Source organism: Silurus aristotelis (genome assembly GCF_946808225.1).
Source record: "Silurus aristotelis genome assembly, chromosome: 11".
In the NCBI taxonomy this organism is placed as follows: domain Eukaryota; kingdom Metazoa; phylum Chordata; class Actinopteri; order Siluriformes; family Siluridae; genus Silurus; species Silurus aristotelis.
This window is the reverse complement of record NC_139584.1, coordinates 18177668-18203456: the sequence shown is the minus strand read 5'-3', so window position 1 is coordinate 18203456 and position 25789 is coordinate 18177668. Positions and strand designations below refer to the sequence as shown.

The window sequence follows — 25789 nt, the reverse complement described above, 5'->3', positions numbered from 1 at the left end:
CAGGGCGTTGCCACACTTGAACACCATTTGAGCCAAAAACTTAGTCTTATCTTAGTCTCATCAGACCACAGGACATGGTTCCAGTAATTCATGCTCATGATAGGTTGTCTTTAGCAAACTGTGTCTTATGAGCGAGCTTCAGAAGAGACTTCCTTCTGGGACAACAGCCATGCAAACTGACTTGTTGCAGTGTGTGTGGTGTATGGTCTGAACGCTAACAAGTGGACCGTCCGCTTCTGCAGCCTCCAAAGCAATGCTGACAGCACTCATCTGTCTGTTTTTTAAGCCAGGTTCTGCACCTGACGCACAGCACGAGGACTCAACTTCTTTGATTGACCCTCACGAGGCCTTTTTCGAGTGGAACCCGTCTTGGAAAACCTCTGTATGACAATGTCCACTGTACTGTAACTCATTTTCATTTGTGGCATGTAGCAGACGCCCTTGTCCAGAGCAATTTAAAAAAGTGCTTTGAGTCTCTAGCAATAATTAAATCTACACTGGTATGCTAACTTGGAAAGTGCTAATTTAAGTGTTTCTGGAAGAGGTAAGTGTTCAACCGTCTCTTGAAGATAGCCAGGGACTCCGCTGCTCAGACTTCTAGGGGATGTTCATTCCATCACCTCGGTGCCAGAACAGAGATTTAGGGTGTACTAACTTTGGTTGGCAGCTATTTTGACAATAATGGCTGTACGTTGAATTATTTTCAGAAGACACTAAATCTGTACTGCTATACAGTCTGCACTACTTCAAAATATACCCAAGTTTCATTTTTATAGTATTGCCACATGATATAATAATATGTTTGGTAAAATGTAACTGGTGTACTCTCACTTTCCTGAGATACTTTGTATATATACAAACCACACACACACACACACACACACACACACAAAGTATCTCAGGAAAGTGAGAGTACACCAGTATACAGTGGAACCGCGGCCTCAGCGCTCGCGACCTCGCATGCTCGCGACTTTTGATTCCGACCGGCGACTCTCATTCAGATCAGATCTCATTAAAATTGTCTAATAATTAAGTGTTATGGAGTGAAAGTGTTATTTACTCATTTAAATCGATTTCGTATAGTGTTCTTTGGGTTTTTACTGGGTTGGAAGGGGCGTATCAAAAGGTCGCGAAAATTCGGAACTCGCGACCGGTCTTGGTCCCTAACCCTCGCGAGCTCCGAGGTTCCACTGTATATATATATATATATATATATATATATATATATATATATATATATATATATATACAGTGAGGAAAATAAGTATTTGAACACCCTGCTATTTTGCAAGTTCTCCCACTTAGAAATCATGGAGGGGTCTGAAATTGTCATCGTAGGTGCATGTCCACTGTGAGAGACATAATCTAAAAAAAAATCCAGAAATCACAATGTATGATTTTTTAACTATTTATTTGTATGATACAGCTGCAAATAAGTATTTGAACACCTGAGAAAGTCAATGTTAATATTTGGTACAGTAGCCTTTGTTTGCAATTACAGAGGTCAAATGTTTCCTGTAGTTTTACACCAGGTTTGCACACACTGCAGGAGGGATTTTGGCCCACTCCTCCACACAGATCTTCTCTAGATCAGTGAGGTTTCTGGCCTGTCGCTGAGAAACAAAGATTCTCTATTGGGTTTAGGTCTGGAGACTGGCTAGGCCACGCCAGAACCTTGATATGCTTCTTACAGAGCCACTCCTTGGTTATCCTGGCTGTGTGCTTCGGGTCATTGTCATGTTGGAAGACCCAGCCTCGACCCATCTTCAATGCTCTAACTGAGGGAAGGAGGTTGTTCCCCAAAATCTCGCAATACATGGCCCTGGTCATCCTTTACTTAATACAGTGCAGTCGCCCTGTCCCATGTGCAGAAAAACACCCACAAAGCATGATGCTACCACCCCCATGCTTCACAGTAGGGATGGTGTTCTTGGAATGGTACTCATCATTCTTCTTCCTCCAAACACGTTTAGTGGAATTATGACCCAAAAGTTCTATTTTGGTCTCATCTGACCACATGACTTTCTCCCATGAGTCCTCTGGATCATCCAAATGGTCATTTGGAAACTTAAGATGTGCCTGGACATGTGCTGGTTTAAACAGGGGAACCTTCCGTGCCATGCATGATTTCAAACCATGACGTCTTAGTGTAATACCAACAGTAACCTTGGAAACGGTAGTCCCAGCTCTTTTCAGGTCATTGACCAGCTCCTCCCATGTAGTTCTGAGCTGATTTCTCACCTTCCTTAGGATCATTGAGACCCCATGAGGTGAGATCTTGCATGGAGCCCCAGTCCGCGGGAGATTGACAGTCATGTTTAGCTTCTTCCATTTTCTAATGATTACTCCAACAGTGGACCTTTTTTCACCAAGCTGCTTGGCAATTTCCCCGTAGCCCTTTCCAGCCTTTGGGAGGTGTACAATTTTGTCTCTAGTGTCTTTGGACAGCTCTTTGGTCTTGGCCATGTTACTAGTTGGATTCTTACTGATTGAATGGGGTGGACAGGTGTCTTTATGCAGCTAACAACCTCAAACAGGTGCATCTAATTTAGGATAATAAATGTAGTGGAGGTGGACATTTCAAGGGCAGACTAACAGGTCTTTGAGGGTCATAATTCTAGCTGATAAACAGGTGTTCAAATACTTATTTGCAGCTGTATCATACAAATAAATAGTTTAAAAATCATATATTGTGATTGCTGGATTATTTTTTTTTTAGATTATGTCTCTCACAGTGGACATGCACCTACGATGACAATTTCAGACCCCTCCATGATTTCTAAGTAGGAGAACTTGCAAAATAGCAGGGTGTTCAAATACTTATTTTCCTCACTATATATATATATATATATATATATATATATATATATATATATATATATATATATATATATATATTCGTGTGTGTAACGTGTAATCTATATCTATCTATCTATCTATCTATCTATCTATCTATCTATCTATCTATCTATCTATCTATCTATCTATCTATCTATCTATCTATCTATCTATCTATCTATTTATTTATTGTAGGAGTGAACTGTGAAATTGAGATTGATGAGTGTGAAGAGACTCCTTGCCAGAATGGTGCTACATGCCATGACTTTGTGGGTTTTTACACATGTGAATGTATGCCTGGGTTTGAAGGCATCAGCTGTGATGTGGATGTCAATGAATGTATTAGTGTGCCATGCCTCAACAATGGCACATGTATTGATTTAGTCAACAGGTAAGAATTATGTGAGTTTTTTTTTTTTACTTTAAAAGGCCTTTTGGATTATTGCAGCTTTTCTGTGGAAGTTACAGTTAAATAAATACACTTAAACTTGCTGTGAGCTGAAACACTGGAAACTGCTGTTTTATTGTGGACTATCAGTAAAAAACATTTTATATAATCTTTATAGAACCATGGATATTTGTTGATACCGCAAAATAATTTTGTAAATAAAACATAACTTTAGTTGATATCGATATATGATGCTCAATGAGATTGACTGATCAGTAAGACAGAGCTCACTAATTCAGAACTCAATTCTGACTCAATTCATGCACTGATCTATTTCGAATAAAATCAACTTTGCTCATCAGTAAACCTCTACAAAAAGAAACACTCAATTCTGCAGTTAGTTACAGGAGTACAAGCACTTAGTCTGCAATCCAAGGTATGCCAGGTGAAGCAATTTGTGTAAATCAACATGTGTATTGTATTTTGCAGATGGCAAGTTGACAACCATGCTTAAGAAAACCTATATAAAATATAATACAACATTGTTTTGACAATTTTTGTTTAAAAATACAGATATTTTGTTCATATGTGATGAAATAAGCATCTAAAATATATAATTAATTTAATTTTGTATAATAATTTAATGATATATGCATAAATTAAATATACAAACATTGAAACCAAGCATTTAAACGTATAGTAAATCTGCAGTAACTCACAATTGAAAGCAGAAGTTAACTGCTGTAGTAGACAAATGCTTTAAAAAGAAAATGAAATGGAAAAACTCAGCAAGCTAACAGGCTTGTTTAAAAAAATAAATAAATATGCATTGGTGTACAAATAACAGTGACTAAAAATGTAATATCTTATTGCTGCTGTTATTTGCTGCTTTTAGATTTTGTATTTATTCGCACCGTTTTAATTGAATCCATCACTATGTCACCAGCGAGGTGATTCGTGCAACCTGATGCTCATGAGTCATTACAGAGCAGATCTAGTATGACTGTCCCGAAGTTAGCAAACAAACAGTTTACACAATATCACTTCATTAAACAAAACCTTTTTAACATAATGAGGATTGTACAGTTTTTGCTTACCGTGCTGATGTTTTGCCTTCATCCGTGACACCAGTGTGTTTTCTTTACACTTGCTCATGTATTACTGTGGTACTTCCATGCCACACAAGCTCAGCTTTGCATAACTTCCAGGTACAGTTTTCTTTGTTGCATTTAATATAAAATGTTCCCATGCCTTGCGTTTTATATAAAATGTCCCCAATGCCATGAATGACTTCAGATGTACACTTTTTTCTGCTACCAGTTGACCCTGTACTGTCTGCCATTTTCTCAAGCGGCTGTGTTATTCTACCGTCATGCTAACCCATAACTTGAGCAGCCCAACTAATCAATAATGACACTAATTGACAACAAATTAATTATCGAATATTATAGATTTTATTGATTCGTTGTTGCAGCCCCCAAAAAATATAGTTTAAATCATGAACAACATACAACTGTTAAAAAATGTTTTAAAATAGAATTCAATGTACCCACTTGGTTGATGTCAGGCAAGTAATTAAAATGTATATTGTGTGTCAATTTTAGGCATCAGTGTGATTGCAGTGGGACAGGGTTTATTGGCTCAATTTGTGAAGAAGAGATTTTGGAATGTGAGTCTGAGCCCTGTCAGCATGGAGCCACTTGTCTTGAGGGAATTAATCAATACACCTGTCAGTGCTGGCCAGGTAACCTGCTTTTTAATTAATTATTACAGTAATGCCATTGTTCATGGCATTTGCTAACATAATGAATTTTCTGTTAGTTGTTTTATATACAGTCATGAGAAAAAGAGAGTAAAACTTTTTAGTTTTTTTTTTTTTTTTTTATCAGAGCCTTCTGTCAACTTTATTAACAAACAAATAACTTTAGAGTTGAGTAGTACATTTAGAAACCACATGGGAAATATAAGGACACTATATATTTTAGTAACATTTAAGTAGTAAGGGGGAGTGGTGGCTCCAGCGGTTAAGGCGCTGGGTTGCCGATCGGAAGGTCTGGGGTTCAAGCCCCGGTATCGCCAAGCTGCCACTCTTGGGCCCTTGAGCAAGGCCCTTAACCCTCTATGCTCCGGGGGTCCCTTACGAGGGAAATATCAAAGTCCGTGACGTCGGAGTGACGTGGGGCCGCCTTCCCCTGGGCTCACTACCTGCAGGAGGGACCGTAAGGGACGGTGCTGTGAGGATTGGGCAGCAGTCGAAGGCGGGGGCCTGCTTAGACTGCTGCCCCCGCGACCCGAATTACAGATAAGCGGGAGAAAATGAATGAATGAATGAACATTTAAGTAACAATAACAAATTAGGAGTTTATCAGTCTCTCACGATGTTTTAAAGAAACGTTTGCCTCATATTAGTCTTGAGCATATCCTGGAGTTCAAAGTTGTTTTTTGTAAAACAAAAAAATTTAAGCTGTGCATGATAATCAAAGCGATTCATTTGCTGCTGTTATTTTTCAAACTAAAGTGCTTTTTTTGTGTTTTTGTCCAATGCTGGGAAGATTGGTAACAGACTGGAAAGCATTTCATATTTAAATAATCCTTTATACTGTTCAATGGTGGATTTCAACTTGTTTCAATATGACTATAAACCTTTACCCATGAGGTCATGGCTAATGTACTTTCTTGGCATAGCAATACATCTGCTTAAGAACTCCAAAACTGCTTAATGTTTTGTTTTTATAGGGGTTTTTAGACTTGTTGTTGATTAACTAATTATGTTCATTAGTAACAATTGACTGCTAATTGCTGTCTCAATGTTTGTGGAAGTAGGAAGGGTGTAGAAAATTGCTTTATTTATAGAAATTGGTGAGGACAATAAGCTTGATATTTAGACATTGATAAAATGAAATATAGAATTGAAGTTGGTGCACATACTTATTCCCTTGAATTTAACATAAGGATTATGACATGGACAAATGCCACCATACTCAGTAATAGCAATACCATCCTGACATCACTCAAGGATGTTTATTAGTAGGCAGCAAGATTCACAGTGTATGTGTACATTGTTGTCAATGTGAATGACTTTGCGTTGGTATTGTTTAAAGAGCAGTGGGATAGAATCTCATGTCTAATGTACTTTCTTCCTGGTATATCAATACACCTGCTCCAGAACACCAAACTGCAAAATCTTCTGTTTTTATAGAGGTTTTCAGACTTCTTCTTAATTAACTAATTATGTTCATTAGTAATACCTGACTTTTAACTGCTGTCTTAATGTTTGTGGAAGTAGAAAGGGTGTAGAGAATTAGTTTATTTTTGTTTTCGACATGGTGTATTAATAATACATTGTAATTATTACAGACTACATATAAAATTATGCAGTCAAAACATGTTAAATAATTATATTAGAATAAAAAAAACTAATATACTATAAACACTAATCAGGCATAACATTGACATTATAACGTTATTAGCGGTAAAGTGAATAACACTGATTTTCTCTTCATCATAGCACCTGTTATTGGATGGGATATAGTAGGCAGCAAATACCATTTTCGTCTTCACAGTTGATGTTTCAGAAGCAGGAAAAATGGGCAAGTGTAAGGATTTTAGTGAGTTTGACAAGGGCCAAATTTTGATAGCTAGTTGACTGGGTTGGAGCATCTCCAAAACTGCAGCTTTTGTGGGGTGTTCCCAGTCTGCAGTGGTCAGTATCTATCAAAAATGGTCCAAGGAGGTACCAATGATGAACCAGTGACAGGGTTATGGGCAGCCAAAGTCAATTGATGTAGACGAGCTACTGTAGCTCAAATTGCTGAAGAAGTTAATGTTGTTAATGCTCTTTTTGGCTGCAAAAACAGAACAACACAATATTAGGCAGGTGGTCATAATATTTTGCCTGATAAGTGGCCATAAGGTTATGCTTATACAGTATATAGTAGCTACTAACTATAATATTGTAACTCTATTAAGATACAGTGGTACCTTTACCTACGAGTATAATTTGTTTTGTGGACTAGCTCGTATCTCAATTTGCTCGCACATCAAATAAATTTTCCCATAGAAAATACTTTAAATGCCAATAATCCGTTCCAACCCTCAAAATGCCACCGCGTTTTTATGTTTCATGTTATTAAATAAAGAAAATACATTTCTAAATACCACATCTTGTATAAAAACATAATAGAAAGAGTGTGTAAAGATATAATAAGGTTTTATACAGTGTATTTACCTTGGAGATGAGACGACTTGCGCTAACGAAGATCCCGGCGGGGGGGCAGGGGGGGAAAGGCGAGAAGCGGAGGAGGAGGGAAAACTCGTTTTTTTTTGCTACTCTCTCTATCACTACTGTACACTACGTATCCCTAAACTTTTAATTTTTAACTTTCTTATTTGCTCATATTAATTTTCGCCACAATCCTTCTTTCTGGCTTCGTTTCGCCATCTAGCAGCGGTGTTTCGCGCTCGTACCTCAATTTTTTGCTCGCGTAACAAAGCAAAAAATCGACCAAGTAACCGCTCGTACCTCAGAAAACTCTTACATTAATGCACTCGTAGGTCAAGGTACCACTGTATAAATAAATATATATTTTATATTGTTTAATGTAGGCACCTTTGGCTTTCTTGACAGCTTTGCACCATCTTGGCAATTCTCTCAGTCAGCCTTATGTGGTAGTCACTTGGAATGGTTTTCCAACAATCTAAATTGAGTTTCCAGAGGTGATGAGTCCTTGTTGGCTGCTTTTCTTTCACTTTACAGTCTAACTCATCCCAAACCATTTTAATTGACTTTAAATCAGGTGATTGTGGGTGCCAGTTCATCTGATGAAGCAATACATCACTTTCTTTTTTACAGAACCTAGAAGTGTTTTTGAGGTCATTGTTCTGTTTTAAAAAAGTGCAAAACAAATGTGATAGCATGTCTCTGCAAAATGCTGTGGTAGCCAAACTGGGTAAGTGCAACCAACAGGGTCACTAGCAAAGCAACTTCACACCTCCTCCTTCATGCTTCACAGTGGGAACCAAAAATTCAGAAACCATCTAAATGTCTAACAAAGATATAGTGGCTAGAACCAAAAATGTCAAATTTGAACTCATCAGACAATCAAAGGACAATTTCACACTGATCTTATGTCCATTCTTTTTTTTTTCTTGACCTAAGCAGGTCTTTTCTGCTTGTTGTTCTTCTTTGCTGCAATGCGAATATGAAGCATGACTTCTCTTGGGCACCTGGGAATGTATTTTAAGTTCTTGAGATTTTTCAGATAGACTGATCTTCATTTTTTAAAGTAATGATAGACTGTAATTTCTCTTTATTGAACTAAGTGTTTCTTGCCATATTATGGAGTTGTACAGTAGTTGTCGCTAATAGTTGTACTGATAAGGCTAGTTACTCTGCTCACTCTTTCCTCTGCACAAGACAACTCATGTTTTAAAGCAAATTAAGAAGGCAAAGTGTCACACATTAACCCTTGATGAGAATCAGAATGAGCTTTGTATGTTTGCACTTGTTTGGAATTAGTTTTAGTGACAGAAGCTTTTTTAGGTGCACATAAAAAAAATATAAATACAATAATAAAAAAAAAGTATAAAAAGTATTATAGCACATTTTTAAGAAGAAAATAGAGTAATATTGCACCCAAAAGTACAGAAGCAAATTGTGACGTAGATTTAGAATCTGGTTATGCAGAATCCATGTTACAGTTTAATTAATCGTAACAAAACTAGTAATTCACAAACACTTCAGTCTGTAGCAGGCAACAAGGTTCAGTACACAAAAAGGCAGTCCACCAGGCAAAGAAAGCCTATAAATACAACAAGCAGGAAGAAAAGGTCAGAAAGTATAGCTGGGTCAAAACCTGTAGATCTGAGAACATGAAATAAAGTAACAGCTTGAAACGTGCTAGGAGATACAAAACTTTGCAACATAGATCAACATGAGCATTGGCTAAAAAGGCTAACAAAAAGAAGTGAACTTTGCCCTGAAGGTGTTCAAAACGTGGGCGATGGCTCCCTCTGGTGGGCTGGAGGGGGAAATATCTGGAATTGTTACATAAATAAGTAAGAAGTTGTATTGCACATATTTTTTTTTTATTGCACAATGGGGAGAGCATTAAGTGTTGTGTTAATGAGGTAGATTGCCTGGGGAAGAGACTTTTCTTGTGCCTTGCTGTCCTGGTGTTCAGTGCTCTGTAGCGTTGGCCAGACGGCAAACTCTGAATGTGTACAGTTCTTGAAGGGTGGGCAGGGGAGCACCAATAATCCTTTCAGCTGTTCGAACCGTCCTTATTAGGGGTCCTGGGCACCATCATCTCTGAAGGCCAAAAGTAGGACAACCACATCCTCTCCATTGTTAAAGAGGCCCAACAGAGGATGTATATACTTCACCAGTTGAGTAAATTCAACCTGTCACAGGAGCTGCTTACACAGTTCTACTCAGCCATCACAGATTTAGTCCTGTGCACTTCAATAACTTACTGGTTTGGCTAGACCTCAAACATCAGAAGACTGACTCGATGATGGCTCTGTTGAGCCTTTTTAACAATGGAGTCGATGTGATTGTCCCACTTTAGGCCTCCAGAGATGATGGTGCAGGGTGCAGAGGAACCTGAATGACTCCACTGCTGCTGGTCAGCAGCTCAACCTTGCTTCTAATTGCAGACTCCTCACAGTCTTTGACGAGGCCAATAACTGTAGTTTCATCTGCAAACTTTAGGAGCTGGACAGAGGGGTCTGTAGAGGTGCAGTCCTTGGTGTACAGGGAGAAGAGCAGTTTGGAGAGAACACATCCCTGGGGGGGCACCAGTGCTGATAGTACAACCTTTTGATATGAATTTCCCCAGTCTCACTAGATGTTGAGTTATCTGTCAAAGCCCACCTGTCAATTGAAAACCATTCCAAATGACTACCATGTGAATCTGATGAGAGAATGCCATGAGTTTGCTAAACTGTTTGTTATCACATGTAAATTTAGCTATTTTGGACAATATAAAATATAAAACCTATTCTGGGTTGTTTAACACATTTTTGTTTAATACAAAATTCCATACGTGCTCTTTCATTGTTTGGATGTCTTCTGTATTAATGTACAATGTTGAATATAAGTAAATAGAGAACACTGAAGGAGAAAGTGTCTAAACATTTGACTGGTACTAGAGTGTGTATGTTTTTGAAACTTTTTGGGATATTTAAAAATATTCTAAATGATTCACAAGAGAACATTATAGAGAAGAAATTATGTCAATATAGTGTAACACTTGTATCAGGAACACATTATTACATTACATTATTTTTACACTGGATTTACTGTACAAAGGTTATATACTTTTGTCTGTCATGCCACAGGTTATGAGGGAAAGAACTGCGAGATCGATGTGGATGAATGTGAGCCTCAGCCTTGCGAGAATGGTGGCAGTTGTTTTCAGCATTCTGACCAGAGACATTATGGTGTTTTGGGCAAATCTTTCAACTTCAAGTATGCTGCCGGCTTTCACTGCAAATGTTTATCCGGGTTTACAGGTGAATTTGTAATCAATCTTCTTTGCTTAACATACTGTTTTGTTTTAGACAGTTTCATGATGATGATGTGCTCTGTGGTGATTTTCAGGTGAAAACTGTTCACTTAACATAGATGAGTGTGAATTTGCACCATGCCTAAATGGTGGAAGCTGTGAGGATCTAATTAATGCATATAAATGTTCTTGCTCTCCAGGGTTCACAGGTGAGTTTCATTAGTTATTTTACATTGATCTCTTTTTCAGACCAGATCCCTTTCTTTAAAGTGATATCACCATGGACCAGAAATCTTATACTTCAGTCCTACAGAGTTTAGAATTTTTTGTTATGTAACACATCTGGTTGAAATCATCAGTTAAATAAAAAGTCTGTATTCAGTGTGTTTTAAGAAAAAAAAAAACCAAAGGTACTGACTTAATGCCTTCCAGGATATGAGTTTTATAGCCAATATGTAGACTGCCAAGTAGTTGTACTAGTAATTTTAAAAAGCTACAGAACAATAAAGTGTAATAAATGTAATATCAGAAAGACAAAGGCAAATAGAGGAAAGGTGAACAAATCTACTGCATGTGCCATATACAGTGAGTATTTAAACACCCTGCTATTTTGCAAGTTCTCCCACTTAGAAATCATGGAGGGGTCTGAAATTGTCATCGTAGGTGCATGTCCACTGTGAGAGACATAATCTAAAAAAAAAAAAAATCCAGAAATCACAATATATGATTTTTAAACTATTTATTTGTATGATACAGCTGCAAATAAGTATTTGAATACCTGTCTATCAGCTAGAATTCTGACCCTCAAAGACCTGTTATTCTGCCCTTTAAATGTCCACCTCCACTACATTTATTATCCTAAATTAGATGCACCTGTTTGAGGTTGTTAGCTGCATAAAGACACCTGTCCACCCCATTCAATCAGTAAGAATCCCACTAGTAACATGGCCAAGACCAAAGAGCTGTCCAAAGACACTAGAGACAAAATTGTACACCTCCACAAGGCTGGAAAGGGCTACGGGGAAATTGCCAAGCAGCTTGGTGAAAAAAGGTCCACTGTTGGAGCAATCATTAGAAAATGGAAGAAGCTAAACATGACTGTCAATCTCCCTCGGACTGGGGCTCCATGCAAGATCTCACCTCGTGGGGTCTCAATGATCCTAAGGAAGGTGAGAAATCAGCCCAGAACTACACGGGAGGAGCTGGTCAATGACCTGAAAAAAGGTGGGACCACCGTTTCCAAGGTTACTGTTGGTAATACACTAAGACGTCATGGTTTGAAATCATGCATGGCACGGAAGGTTCCCCTGCTTAAGCCAGCACATGTCCAGGCACGTCTTAAGTTTGCCAATGACCATTTGGATGATCCAGAGGAGTCATGGGAGAAAGTCATGTGGTCAGATGAGACCAAAATAGAACTTTTGGGTCATAATTCCATTAAATGTGTTTGGAGGAAGAAGAATGATGAGTATCATCCCAAGAACACCATCTCTACTGTGAAGCATGGGGGTGGTAGCATCATGCTTTGGGGGTGTTTTTCTCCACATGGGACAGAGCGACTGCACTGTATTAAGGAGAGGATGACCGGGGACATGTATTGCGAGATTTTGGGGAACAACCTCCTTCCCTCAGTTAGAGCATTGAAGATGGGTCGAGGCTGGGTCTTCCAACATGACAATGACCTGAAGCACACAGCCAGGATAACCAAGGAGTGGCTCTGTAAGAAGCATATCAAGGTTCTGGCGTGGCCTAGCCAGTCTCCAGACCTAAACCCAATAGAGAATCTTTGAAGGGAGCTCAAACTCCATGTTTCTCAGCGACAGGCCAGAAACCTGACTGATCTAGAGAAGATCTGTGTGGAGCAGTGGGCCAAAATCCCTCCTGCAGTGTGTGCAAACCTGGTGAAAAACTACAGGAAACGTTTGACCACTGTATTGCAAACAAAGGCTACTGTACCAAATATTAACATTGATTTTCTCAGGTGGTCAAATACTTTTTTGCAGCTGTATCATACAAATACATAGTTTCAAAATCATATATTGTGATTTCTGGATTTTTTTTTTTTAGATTATGTCTCTCACAGTGGACATGCACCTACGATGACAATTTCAGACCCCTCCATGATTTCTAAGTGGGAGAACTTGCAAAATAGCAGGGTGTTCAAATACTTATTTTCTTCACTGTACATATTTGTTCATGGTTTGCCTTGATAACCTGTGTGTATGCACAAGTTGGAAATGTAGCAGTTTGTACTAAAATATTTTCAGCAAAAAAGGAATAGTTAAAACAAAAATAGTTAAAGTAGTTAAAATTATTAAATGAAATTGTGTGTGCTGTGTAAGAGATTTCAAAGGTCTCATATCTTCCCTAAAAGTGCTTAATCTACAACACCAATTCCAAAAATGTTTGGACATTCATAAAATCATATATTATTGACAATAGAACATAGAAGACATGAAGTGAGGAAATGTAAAAATTTTCAGGAAGAAAATAATGTATTTTCTTTATTTGATGGCTGTAACTCATCTCAAAAAAAGTTGGGAGGGGACAACAGATGTGCAAAAAAAGTAAGTGTTATTAAAATTAAACAGTTGGAGAAACATTTGCCAACTAATGAGGTTAATTGACAACAGGTCAGTAGGATGTTTGGGTATAAATAGTGTATCTTAGAAAGGCAGTCTCTCAGAAGTTAAAATGGTCAAAGCTTCACCAATTAGTAAAAGACTATTCTGAAATCTTTTCACAATTTGTAGACACAATGTTTCTCAACATAACATTGCAAAACAGTTGAATATATGATTTACAGAACATAATATCATTAAAAGTTTCAAGGAATCTGGAGAAATATCACAATAGCACAAGGGAGAAGGGTGAAAACCAATATTGTATGGTCGTAATCTTCTGTATTTAGAATGATTCATGATTCTGTAATGGAAATCACTGCATGGGCTCATTCATATCTCCAGAAATCATTGTCTTGGATCAAAGATTGCCATGTTATCCACAAATGCAGGTTAAATCTCTATCATGCAAAGAAGGCATGCGTGAACAGAAATACCACTATCCTCTCAGGGCCTAAACTCATTTAAAATGTACTAAGGCAAACTGGAAGACTGTTCTGTGGTCAGACGAATATAATTTTTTTTTTTTTTTGGAAACCATGAACACCACATCCTCTGGACTAAAAAGAAGAGAAGGACCATCTGGCTTGTTATCCGTGCTCAGATCAAAAAGCCCAATTTCTGATGGTATGGGAGAGCATTAATGGCTGTGTAATGGGCAGCTTGCATATTTGGAAAGGCTCCATCAATGCTATATGGCATATACTGTAAAGGTTTTAGAGCAACAAATGCTTCCATCCAGACAAAATTTCAGGGAACGGAATCCATTTTTGAGCAAGACAATGCTAACTGCATAATGCATCTGTTACAGCATCTATTATAGCACGACTTCGTAGTAGTAGAGTCCGGGTACTGATCTGGCCCACCTGCAGTCTGGACCTTTCATCATTTGAAAACACTGGTTGCAACATAAAATGAAAAATACAACCCAGAACTGTTGGGCAGCTAGAATCATGCATCAGACACATAAGGGACAACATTCCTCTCCCAAAACTTAAGTATACAAATGTATACGGACAGAAGACGTGATACTACACAGTGGTAAACATGGCCATATCCCAACTTTATTAAGACCTTTTGCAGCCACCAAATTAAAAATTACCTTTTTCTTTACATAAAATTATAAATCTTTAATATCTGATATCTGTTTTAACATTAGATTTTTTTTGTTTTATTGTGAGTAAAATATAAATTTTTGAGATTTGCAAACCATTGCATTGTGTTTTTATTTACATTTTACAAATTGTCCTACATTTCTTGAAATTTGGGTTGTATACAGAGTGCGTCACAGTCTGTAACACCCTGTGTGAACAGGAATTCCTAGTGTCAGCACTGAAAAGGAACAAATGAAAGAAAAAAATCTTTGAAAAAAAAAAAGTTTGACAGAGGACAGCAAAGTGAAGCAGCTTGGTTGTGGGGGAGTGGTAATGGACTCATTCTGTAATTCACCACTGCCTGCCTGGTACTGAGTGTGTGTGTGTGTGTGTGTGTGTGTGTGTGTGTGTGTGTGTGTGTGTGTGTGTGTGTGTGTGTGTGTGTGTGTGTGTGTGTTAATTTCTTTGTGCTTCTGTGCCACTGCCTGTGAGACAAGGATTTAAAGAAGGCATGAAAGAGAAAGACTTGCTGATGTGACAAAGAACAAGAGATATAGTTGTTATAGTTGGCTTCCTGGGGACCCATCAACTTTCTGTTATTGTCTGCCACAGTTTGTTGAGGATCTTGTCGTCACTGTTACTTGAATGTTTTAGCAGAATGAAAGGATTGCAAGTGTCAGTGTTTTGGTGTGGGCTGCTTACAGGTACAGTGCTGGTGTATTTGCTTTGCATGGCATTCTGGAGGACTTGACTTCTTGTGATTATGTTGTTAAGCATTTAAATATGCCACCCATTTTTTTGTTGTTTAATATGTTTTAATAAATTCACATGATTCAATGACAACAAATTAAATAGATTTTCTTTCAATTAAATTCAATTTAATTAACTTTTATTTGTATAGCACTATTGACAATGAACATTGTTGCAAAGCAGTGTTTACACAGATAAGTTGATATAAGTTGTTCCCTAATGAGCAAGCCATTGGCAACAGTAGCAAGAAAAAACTCTGTTAGATGGTATGAGGAAGAAACCTTGAGAGGAGCCAAACTCAGAACGGAACCCGTCCTCATCTGGGTGGCACCTAATGTCCATCCATTATAGTTTTATCATTGTTAATGTGTACTGTGCAGTGAACTGTTCATGGAGAGCACTTAAGTGTGCCTTATTATTATATAAATATAACGAAAATGTTTTTCTTTTTTTTTATATTTTTTTTTAATGTTTGTATTGGCTTTTATAAGCATAGTGGAATATTAATTATAACATTTTAAATATTGAATGTGTTTGTGAATTAAATGTCTAAAGGTACTTTTATATAAAGTGGGAACTAAAAGAGGCGAGTAAAATAATCTTATCATCTATAATCTTAACAATCTATCATAGTATGTTCCTTCAGCTCCTGATCTCTGGTGGGAACATGTTGGTAGCATATTGTCAAATTAGAACTAATTGGATTTTAACGAATATATTTTATAAACTAAACATGTTTTATAGCTTACCCTGTAAGATTGTATTATCAGTAGTTTTAAATGATAAAATTAACAACAATGGTACTAACAGCTAAATGATTATTGGTAGCAACAGATTCAAAGGGTAGATTACACAATTTAACCACTTAACACTTCATTTAGAATTAGACAGTAAAAAAAAAAAAAAATAATATTGTACTCAACAACCAACTAACCAAAATGAAGGACTTGGAGCAAATCTGCCAAAATAAATCCGTAAAAATAATTCCAGTGTGCAATCCTGGTCGGAATGTACTTTGACAGATTTTAATCTGTTATTACAGAAAATGCTGTCATACCTACTACTAAAGCAAATGTGCATTAATTGCAATAAACTGGTATGAAACACTGTGTATAATAATATATTCTTTATCATTAAGAAAGTTGAAACTCTCACCTTACAACCTTTATGTGAGATACATGAGAAAAGTTTGAGAATCATAAATGCCCAAATATGTTATTATAGTTATGTACTATGTAATATAGGAGAATAGTATTTTAATTCCACAATTTCGACCTTAATTCTATAATGCATATGTGATGATACTGCAATATCCAATCAAGAATTTAATGTTAAGTCAGTCTTTTTGTCAACAGCAGTTTATAAAGGACTTGATTTAAATGTGCTGAATGTTTAAAGAAAGGCATAGGAACGTATAAGGAGGTATTGCAGGCTTATTTCCTTGAGTATCAAAACTGATTTTTCAACTGAGAGCATAACTGGCTCAGCCCAAATATTTTGAAAACAAAATACAAAATATTAAAAATGATTAAATCTGCAACTATTAGTTGCTGCAAAATAAAAGTAATTGATAATATTTAAATGTTTTAGTTATATATAAATGAATGAATGAATGAAATAAAACAATCACCAAATGAAACTGGACTACATTATTGTTTATTATTGCTTTAAATAATGCTACTTTTCTTCTTCTTTCTTCCTCTAGGTTTCATATGTGAGGTGAACAATGATGAGTGCGAAAGTGCACCTTGTCAGAATGGTGCTTTGTGTGAAGATGCTATTAATGACTATGTGTGTCATTGCCCTACATCTGTACCTGATCAGCTACCTTGGGGTGGCCGTAACTGTGACATTGCTTTGACTGGCTGTGTAGATAATCCCTGCAAAAATGGAGGCACATGTGAACCTCTCTTACATGGAGTCAAACATCTTTTTCGATGCACGTGTTACTCTGGCTTTTCTGGTGACACCTGTAGCATTTCCACCACGTTCTCTTTCTTTAAAGCATCCAATATTGAGGTGGATGTTCCTAATAACAAGATTTATAACAGTAACGTGGCTAATATTTCGCTGCGATTCAGGACAACTTTATCAAATGTAGTACTGTTCTTCATAGGCAATGATCAATGTTACTTCACACTGGAGCTGATCGAGGGAAATCTCCTGGCTACAGCAGAATCAGGGGATTTAATGCTGCTTGTCAAATTTAATGGTAACTTTAATAATGGATTATGGCAGACAGTGTCTGGTTCCATAGATGAGAAGCTAGTTTTGAGTTTCTTAGATAAGAATGGCACATATATTAAGCAGGAAGATCACAATCAGCATTTTTTCTTTCCTACACATTGTCTGGAGAAAATCTACATTGGTGGGGTCCCACAAGATTATCAGAAGAAAATAAAGACATGGACAGGATTTATTGGTTGCATGGAGGACTTTATAATCAGTTCTCAGCTTATTCTGCCCTATAATTTCTCTCAAAATAATTCTGTCTACATCAGACCGGGCTGTGAGAAGTCTGAATGGTGCCATTTAGATTCTTGCTCTCAACATGGACAGTGTGTAGACCTTTGGACCGAATACAAATGTGACTGCCAAAGGCCATATTTTGGAAACATCTGTTCCCATGGTAAGATCCTGACTGGTATAAATGGCTAATTTACATATATGAAATGTGTGTGTTTATTTATTTATTGCCTTCCTTTTCAGAGTACCCTTCATGGACATTTAGTCATGAGCATAATAAAAGCTTTGCTACATTCACTATAACTCGGAGCCATGCTGTTAACATCAGTATATCATTTTTATTGAGAACACTCAAAACCAGTGGACTTATTCTCCAAATAAAACGAGGAAATCAGGCATACTTCTCAGTGTTTCTAAGAAGAGGCACAATAAATGTTGTTGTGTACTCTTCTATTAGAGAGAGTTCTACATTTATCACAGATGGGAAAAAGGTGCTTATTACCATTGATGTCCAGGGAGGATTTTTATACTTCAATCACACTGAAATACTTTTTAGATTTGGGACTTTTCCTGAGCTTGAAGTGCAGGCAGGAGATGTGGTATATATTGGTGGACTTCCTAAAGAAGGTGACACCATACCTTGGGGTGGCTATTTCAAAGGTTGCCTACAGGACATACGTCTGGATGATTCCCAGCTCTACATGTACAGAAACAAAATAATAAAAAAACATGAAGATCCAAGCTACTTAGCAGACATTGCACATAACTTGCTGGAGCACTGTGTCAGCGATGAAGCATGTAAGGTGAGGTATTTGTTTCTTGTGGACAAATCTAAAAATAAGTATCACTTATAACTAAATAAACTTGACATAACTCAAAGTATTATACTACAGTATGTTTAGATGATAACATTTCAGAAGAATTAACCCATGCTTAGGTTAATGTTTATATTAGCCTGCTGGTTCAACAAAACAAATGAATGGATTGGTGTGTTGAATGATATAATCATTATCACAATCTTTCTGAAAATGTGCATCTAATCTTTTAATTCTAAATGTTTACATCCAATAGGGTAAACCATGTCTGAACAGAGGAAAATGCATGGTCAACTGGAATGACTTCATCTGTTCCTGTACACTGAACTACACTGGAAAAACATGTGACATTCGAGTGTGGTGTGCTAGCAATCCATGTGCCATGGGTAGCCGTTGTGTGAACCTGCCTGATGGATATGAATGTGAGTATTAATCGTATGCATTTCTGTCTTAGCCTTGGATACAGATTTTATACAGATATTGGAATAGGTGTTAATTTATCAAGTCCTAAGAGTGTTTGAAATACTAAGATACTTTTTTATGGTTCAAAACATTTTTTAACATGAGGCTGTACAAAAAGATATGGATATTGCAATACATATTTATGTTATGAAATTAACCCTATATGTATTTGCCAAAAGAAAAAAATTATTGTGTGTATGTATATATATATATATATATATATATATATATATATATATATATATATATATATATATATATATATATATATATATAAAATTCTATTCTGAATTGTATGTTTAGAATTTCTTAGCAATACTATGATTCTGACAAGTAAAAACAATTAGTGAGATGAATGAAACAATGAACAGACTGGTGTACAAGATGATTTCAATTAAAATCTTGCTAATGTTTTTCTATTAATTATGCTTAAACATTTTTTTTTATATATACAATCTCTAGGCTTGACCAATGGCACATTTGAAAACAATGCTTTGAAGTACAGTGCCAGGGGCTCTTTATCTGATACTGTGATGATGGTTTCTGTGAAATTGAGGACTCGAACAGAGAATGGAACGCTTCTTCGTGCCTCCAATGATGTAGAGCTTTTCTACCTGGGCCTCTTGAATTCCTCCATTCAGGTCAAGATCCGTAATACCAAAAGCCAGGAGGTGTTCGCTTTCTTCAGTGAGGTGGAAGTTTCAGATGGAAAATGGCATCATGTTGAGCTCAGGAATAAAGGTTCACGCTATGCTTTGTCTCCTTGGGACCTCACTGTGGATGGGCAATTGATTGGTTTGAGCCAAGCATTTGCTGGAAACTTGGATTTATTTAACCATTCTACTGTGTGGTTGGCAGAAAACTTTACTGGCTGTCTTGGTGAAATCAGGATAGGAGGAGTGTATCTGCCACTGATAGGTAGCATTTATGAAGAAGCACCCCAATTTTCGCAATTTATCTATTATGGAAGCAAAAAGGAGCCACAAATTGGATGCAGTGGTGCACCGTTATGTTTAGGGTATCCTTGTTTAAATAATGGCTCATGCAAAGACCTCTTTAATCACTATAGCTGTGACTGTGCCCCAGGCTGGCAGGGTGAAAACTGCCAGGATGATGTTGATGAATGCATTTCTGGGCCTTGCATCAATGGGGCCTGCAGGAACCTTCCTGGGGAATACCAGTGCCAGTGTGCCCAGGGCTATAGGGGAAAGCACTGTGATGAGGATGTAAATGAGTGCCAAGAGCTGCATTGTGAAAACTCAGGGTCCTGCATGAACACTGTGGGTGGATATACATGCATCTGTCATCCAGCATTCAGTGGTCCACACTGCCAGTGAGTAAAAGATATCTCCTTTATATTACTTTTTATTTTATGGCAATTGTTTGGTGGACTTGGATGATACTTATTAACTAATTAAGGAATAGGTTCCTATGTAATACATACAATGAAGAAAGTGTAAACCATGTTAACATTTTCATAAAAATTTCTTATCATATTACTAACATGACCATGTCATAATTTATTAAGACAAATGTATTTTGTTATAAACTATGCTAAATATAAATGTATTTTTGTACTGATAACTAAATATGGTACAATGTCTGGACTGTTCCCTAGCTGCCTATTATATCCTATCCTGTGACAGTTGCCAGGGTACTAATATCAATGTCTTTCATTTGACATGTCATTGGTTATAATTTTATTGCCAGTCAGGGTACAACATTTAATAAAAAATAAATAAAGTAATAAAATTGAAAAAAGGTTTACAATGCCACCCAGCAAATTTGTGATGAAAAAAATTATAATATGGTAAAAATATATAGTAGCTATCCTTACAATTACCTGTGTTGGTACATGACACCTTTATATCTTATGATTCAGTCAAATGTATTCTAAAATAATCCATTGGCCTTTTCTGTTTCCAATAGATGGAGCTTCCCTCCACTACAGTGTGGAGTAGATGTGCAGTGTACTAATGAAGGAGTCTGTATGGATGGACCCTGGGGGGCCAACTGTACTTGTGGGCTTGGATACACTGGAGGGAGGTGAAAGATTATTTTTGTTAACATAATAATGGTATACGTCATCTCAGTCCAACTAGCTACCTTAAACCAGAATTAGTAAGACCCATCTCTCTTTCTAGATGTGAGAAGAAGATAGATGAGTGTGAGTACAACCCCTGTCTCAACGGAGGCACCTGCATGAATCGGCAAAATCATTACCATTGTGAGTGCTTGCCAGGTTTCAGTGGAGATAACTGCGAGGCTCCTGTAAGTTTACTTATTATGTAGGAATAACATACTATAGTCTATATGACATATGAAACATAATTATTCAGGTACTTTGTCACTGCAGTAATTATGGTCTTCTTGGTACATGAGATGGAAAAAAAGAAATTTTGCTGTAAGTGAAAAAAAAGATTTATATAGCTTAAAACTCAAACATTTTTTTCTGTTTTACTATACCTTGCTTTCTCCACTTTCAACACTACCTCTACCAAGAGGCAGCAGCAGATGGAGAGCATCCCCTGGCTTGTAGTGGCAATCCCATTGATGTGTTTTGCTGCTTTGCTGGCTGTAGTTGGTCTGGGTTGCATGATGCTCACTGCACGAAGGAAACGACAGTCTGAAGGCACCTATAGCCCCAGCCAACAAGAAGTGGCAGGAGCTCGTCTTGAAATGGGCAGCGTACTTAAAGTGCCTCCTGAGGAAAGGCTGATTTAAGGACTTTGTGCATAAAGTAAAAAAAAATTATTAACCTAATATGGGGCTCCCTTGATGTTAAACAATATTTGAAAATACTATGATCATCACAAGGACTTGTGACAATATACAAATAAAATAGCAGAAGCACTGTGAGTAAGTAACTTAAATAATGAGATTTTTTTTAATTCATAATGTGTGGCATAGTTGCTAAAAGATTTGACCTATAAATACAAATATAATGTTTCAAAACTCAGTAAGTCATATATTTTATAACTTTGAATAGTATTAATATAGATTTTCCTGGGTATATAAAATATAATTTTATGTTCTAAAATCTATTTTTTTTTGTTCAACTAAAAATCTCCAGAAAAACCTTAAATTAATATTGTATTACATATTTGGTAAACGCCAACTATAGTATTCCACACATATCAACACAAAAGTAGTTGTAATTGTTTATACTGTACTATACCATAATCTTCCAACTTGAACTACACATACTAGCTAACTAACCTTTTAATATAAAATATATTTTTACTACTATGGATTTTTACCAATTTTGTATTTCAGGTTTTCTTTTCTTTTTTATTAACCATCTCAGTCTGAAGACACTGCAACTATTATGTTTTTCTAAACACTGGACTTTTTTTGTTTTTAATGTCACATTCACTGGAAATGTTTTTGAAAGACCTATCCTACAATGGCTAATTTTATTATTATTGCATGTGAATTTCTTTTACTGTTTTAGCATCTTTCTTAGTAAGGGACATGACAATGGATATGTAAATCATATCCATGAGTGTGTTAATGTTATAGTATGTTAAGTAGGTCACCAGTAGTTAAATTTTCTTGTAAATATACAAGCCAAAATGATTTAATAAATTTATTTATTGAGGTACTCCAAAACTTTGGTTTTAATTTTTAACATTACCATTAAAGCTCTAAATAGAATTGATATAAAGTTATTTTTCTCAATACACAATTTCTTTGGGGCAATAATGTCTTTCTCTCCTCACTTGGCTAACTACTAAGCTGCAGTGATCTGACTGTTGAAGGGAGTAAAATACAAAACATTCCACGTGGTTCAGTGTGAGACTCGCATACCAGTGTGCTACACTTAAAATAGAGCAACACATTATTCTAGTGGGTATCAGTGATAAAGGATTAGGTGCAGGAACATTCTTTTACTAAGATACATTGAACAGGTTTCCTAGTTTGATTAACAAGAAAACAAAAACAGATCTCCATGTTAATCATCTAAATACCAAGGATTTCTGTGAAATCAGCACTAACAAACATCAGTCCAAATTAAGCAACAGAGTGCTAAAACATTTAACAAATATATTCAAATGTGTATGTAGATAACAGTCTATATACACTTCTAAAGGTTATAGACAACAGTAGGGTGATGACATTATCTTCAAGGTAAACTTTTGGGTCATCAGGCTGATTAGAGAACAATAGAACATTATTATTCAATTCAATTCAATTCATTTTTATTTGTATAGCGCTTTTAACAGTGACCATTGTCTCAAAGCAGCTTTATACAGATAATGTGGTGATTAAAAGTAAATATGTTCTTTGTAAGTAATTTTGTCCCTGATGAGCAACCGTGGCAAGGAAAAACTCCCCGAGATGGCATAAGGAAGAAACCTTGAGAGAACCCAGACTCAAGAGGGAACCCATCCTCATCTGGGTTGCACCGAATGTCCATTTAAAGCAGATATACAATGTTGCGAGGTACAGTGTTGATGATCAGAAGCGAACTGTATTCCTGAGTCAGTGTAGGAGTCACTGTTGACATTAACTACAGTCCAATCCATCCTCAAAGCGCCCGTTCTTACTCCGGAATCATGAAACCACCCAAGGCGTTGATGAGAAACCGTCCCAAGCTGCACAGAGTGGCCTCCAGTCGAAGAGAACACTATCCAGAGGCAGGCCTGGATGAAGTGGGAAGATCCACGGAGGGGAGAGGGGCAGGAACAGTGGTCACTGGAGCCTCAGGAGCATGTTTAACTCGGCCGAGGGAGAGAGAGAGAGAGAGAGAGAGAGAGAGAGAGAGAGAGAGAGAGAGAGAGAGAAGGATATGGATTATTAAGTGTCCTTATTGTTGTATGAAAGTTAATGTCACTGTGCAGTTTGAACTCCGGCAAGACTCGCTATGGCAGCATAACTAAAAGGGAGAACCAGAAGGTAATACAGACATGAGGGATCTCTGGGATAAGAGACGACCCACCACACCACCGTCAACAAACCTGAGTGAACGTGTGAATGTGAGGGGACGACAGCATACAAATATCCCAGTTCACCAAACACTCTATATCCATGTTCCCTCCAGATCTGAGCCTTAACCTAAGAAAAAAAACTACTGGTCAAAGGCTTCACTAAATAAATAGGTTTTTAACCTCAACTTGAACACAGAGACTGTGTCTGAGTCCTGAACACTGTTTGGAAGGCTGTTACATAACTACATACATAAAGGCTTTATAAGAGAAAGATCTGCCCCTGCTGTAGTCTTCATTATTTGAGGAACCAACAGATAGCCTGCACCTTTTGATCTAAGTAGGCGTGGAGGATCATACTGGTACAGAAGTTCACTCAGATACTGCGGTGCGAGACCATTAAGTGCTTTATACGTCAGTAGTAGTATTTTATAATCAATGCGAGATTTGATTGGGAGCCAGTGTAGACTGATTAAAACAGGGGTGATGTGGTCATATTTCCTAGATCTAGTGAGGACTCTTGCTGCTGCATTCTGAACTAACTAAAGCTTATTTATGCACTTATTTGCACATCCAGACAGTAAATCGTTACATTAGTCTAATCTAGAAGTAACAAAAGCATGAACTAGTTTTTCTGCATCCTGTAACGACATCATATTTCTAATTTTAGCAATATTTCTAAGTTGAAAGAAGGCGATCCTGGTGATATTATTCACGTGAGCCTCAAAGGATGACTAGGGTCAATAATTACCCCAAGGTCTTTGACAGCCGTTCATGCTGAAATAGAAACACCATCCAGAGATGCTACGTAATCGGAAAGTTTACTTCTAGCTGCATGTGGTCCTAGTAAAAGTACTTCCGTCTTATCTGAGTTGAGCAGAAGAAAGTTATCAAGCATCCACTGTCTAATGTCCTTTACACACTTCTCAAAATTGTTAAGCTGATCTCTCTCATCTGGCTTTGCTGAAATTTACAGCTGTGTATCATCAGCATAGCAATGGAAGCGAATCCCATGTTTATGAATAATTTCACCAAGAGGCAGCATATATAAAGAGAAAAGCATAGGGCCTAAGTCAGATCCTTGAGGAACACCAAACTTTACCTCATAGGGTGTGGAGAACTCACCATTTACATCAACAAACTGATAGCGATCAGTCAAATAAGACCTGAGCCAAGAGAGAGCTGTTCCCTTTATTCCAACAACGTTCTCAAGTCTAGCAAGTAGTATAGTGTGATCGATGATGTTAAAAGCTGCACTAAGGTCGAGCAAAACAAGTAAGGAGACAAAACCCTGATCAGAGGCCAATAACAGGTCATTTACCACCTTAACTAGCACCGTCTCTGTGCTATGATGAGGCCGAAATCCTGACTGATACATTTCAACAATGTTATTCATAAGTAGGTGTGAGCATAACTGCTGTGCTACAACCTTTTCTAAAATTTTGGATATAAAGGGCAGATTTGATATTGGTCTGTAGTTGGACAGCTGACATAGGTCAAGGTCAGGTTTCTTAATAAGGGGATCGATAACTGCCAGTTTGAAGGATTTTGGTACATAACCAGTGCTAATGGAAGAGTTTATTATTTTAAAAACAGGTTCAATTACCTTTGGAGTTATCTATTTAAAGAAACTTGTAGGCAAGGGATCGAGAATGCAGGTTGATGATTTTGATGAGGATATTAATGAAATTAAGTTATTCTCATGAATAGGAGTGAAGCTTTGTAGTTGATTGTCTGCTATAATTACGCTGCTGTCTACAGGGTTACTTGTAAAATAACTTGGATTTATATTAACAGTCTGGATTTCTTGCCTGATGTTTTCAATTTTATTATTAAAAAAGTTCATGAAATCATTACTACCTAATGATGGTGTGCATGTTAGTGCAGTGCATTTATTCCCTGTTAATTTTGCTACCGTG

General features: G+C 37.0%; 1 protein-coding gene across 1 annotated transcript in view; it reads left to right on the top strand.

Annotated features, from left to right (window-relative positions):
- The window catches only part of crb2b (crumbs cell polarity complex component 2b), a 58781-nt gene extending 36227 nt beyond the window's left edge, over positions 1–22554 (top strand). Inside the window, exons 3-13 of the mRNA XM_083554393.1 lie at positions 3034–3229; positions 4831–4970; positions 10568–10741; positions 10830–10943; positions 16905–17828; positions 17909–18468; positions 18737–18902; positions 19405–20275; positions 20872–20988; positions 21087–21213; positions 21445–22554. Of these exons, the coding sequence (XP_083410519.1) occupies positions 3034–3229; positions 4831–4970; positions 10568–10741; positions 10830–10943; positions 16905–17828; positions 17909–18468; positions 18737–18902; positions 19405–20275; positions 20872–20988; positions 21087–21213; positions 21445–21666 (3611 nt within the window). The 3' untranslated portion in view covers positions 21667–22554. The remainder of the gene's footprint in view (positions 1–3033; positions 3230–4830; positions 4971–10567; positions 10742–10829; positions 10944–16904; positions 17829–17908; positions 18469–18736; positions 18903–19404; positions 20276–20871; positions 20989–21086; positions 21214–21444) is intronic.
- Positions 22555–25789: the final 3235 nt, after the last annotated feature.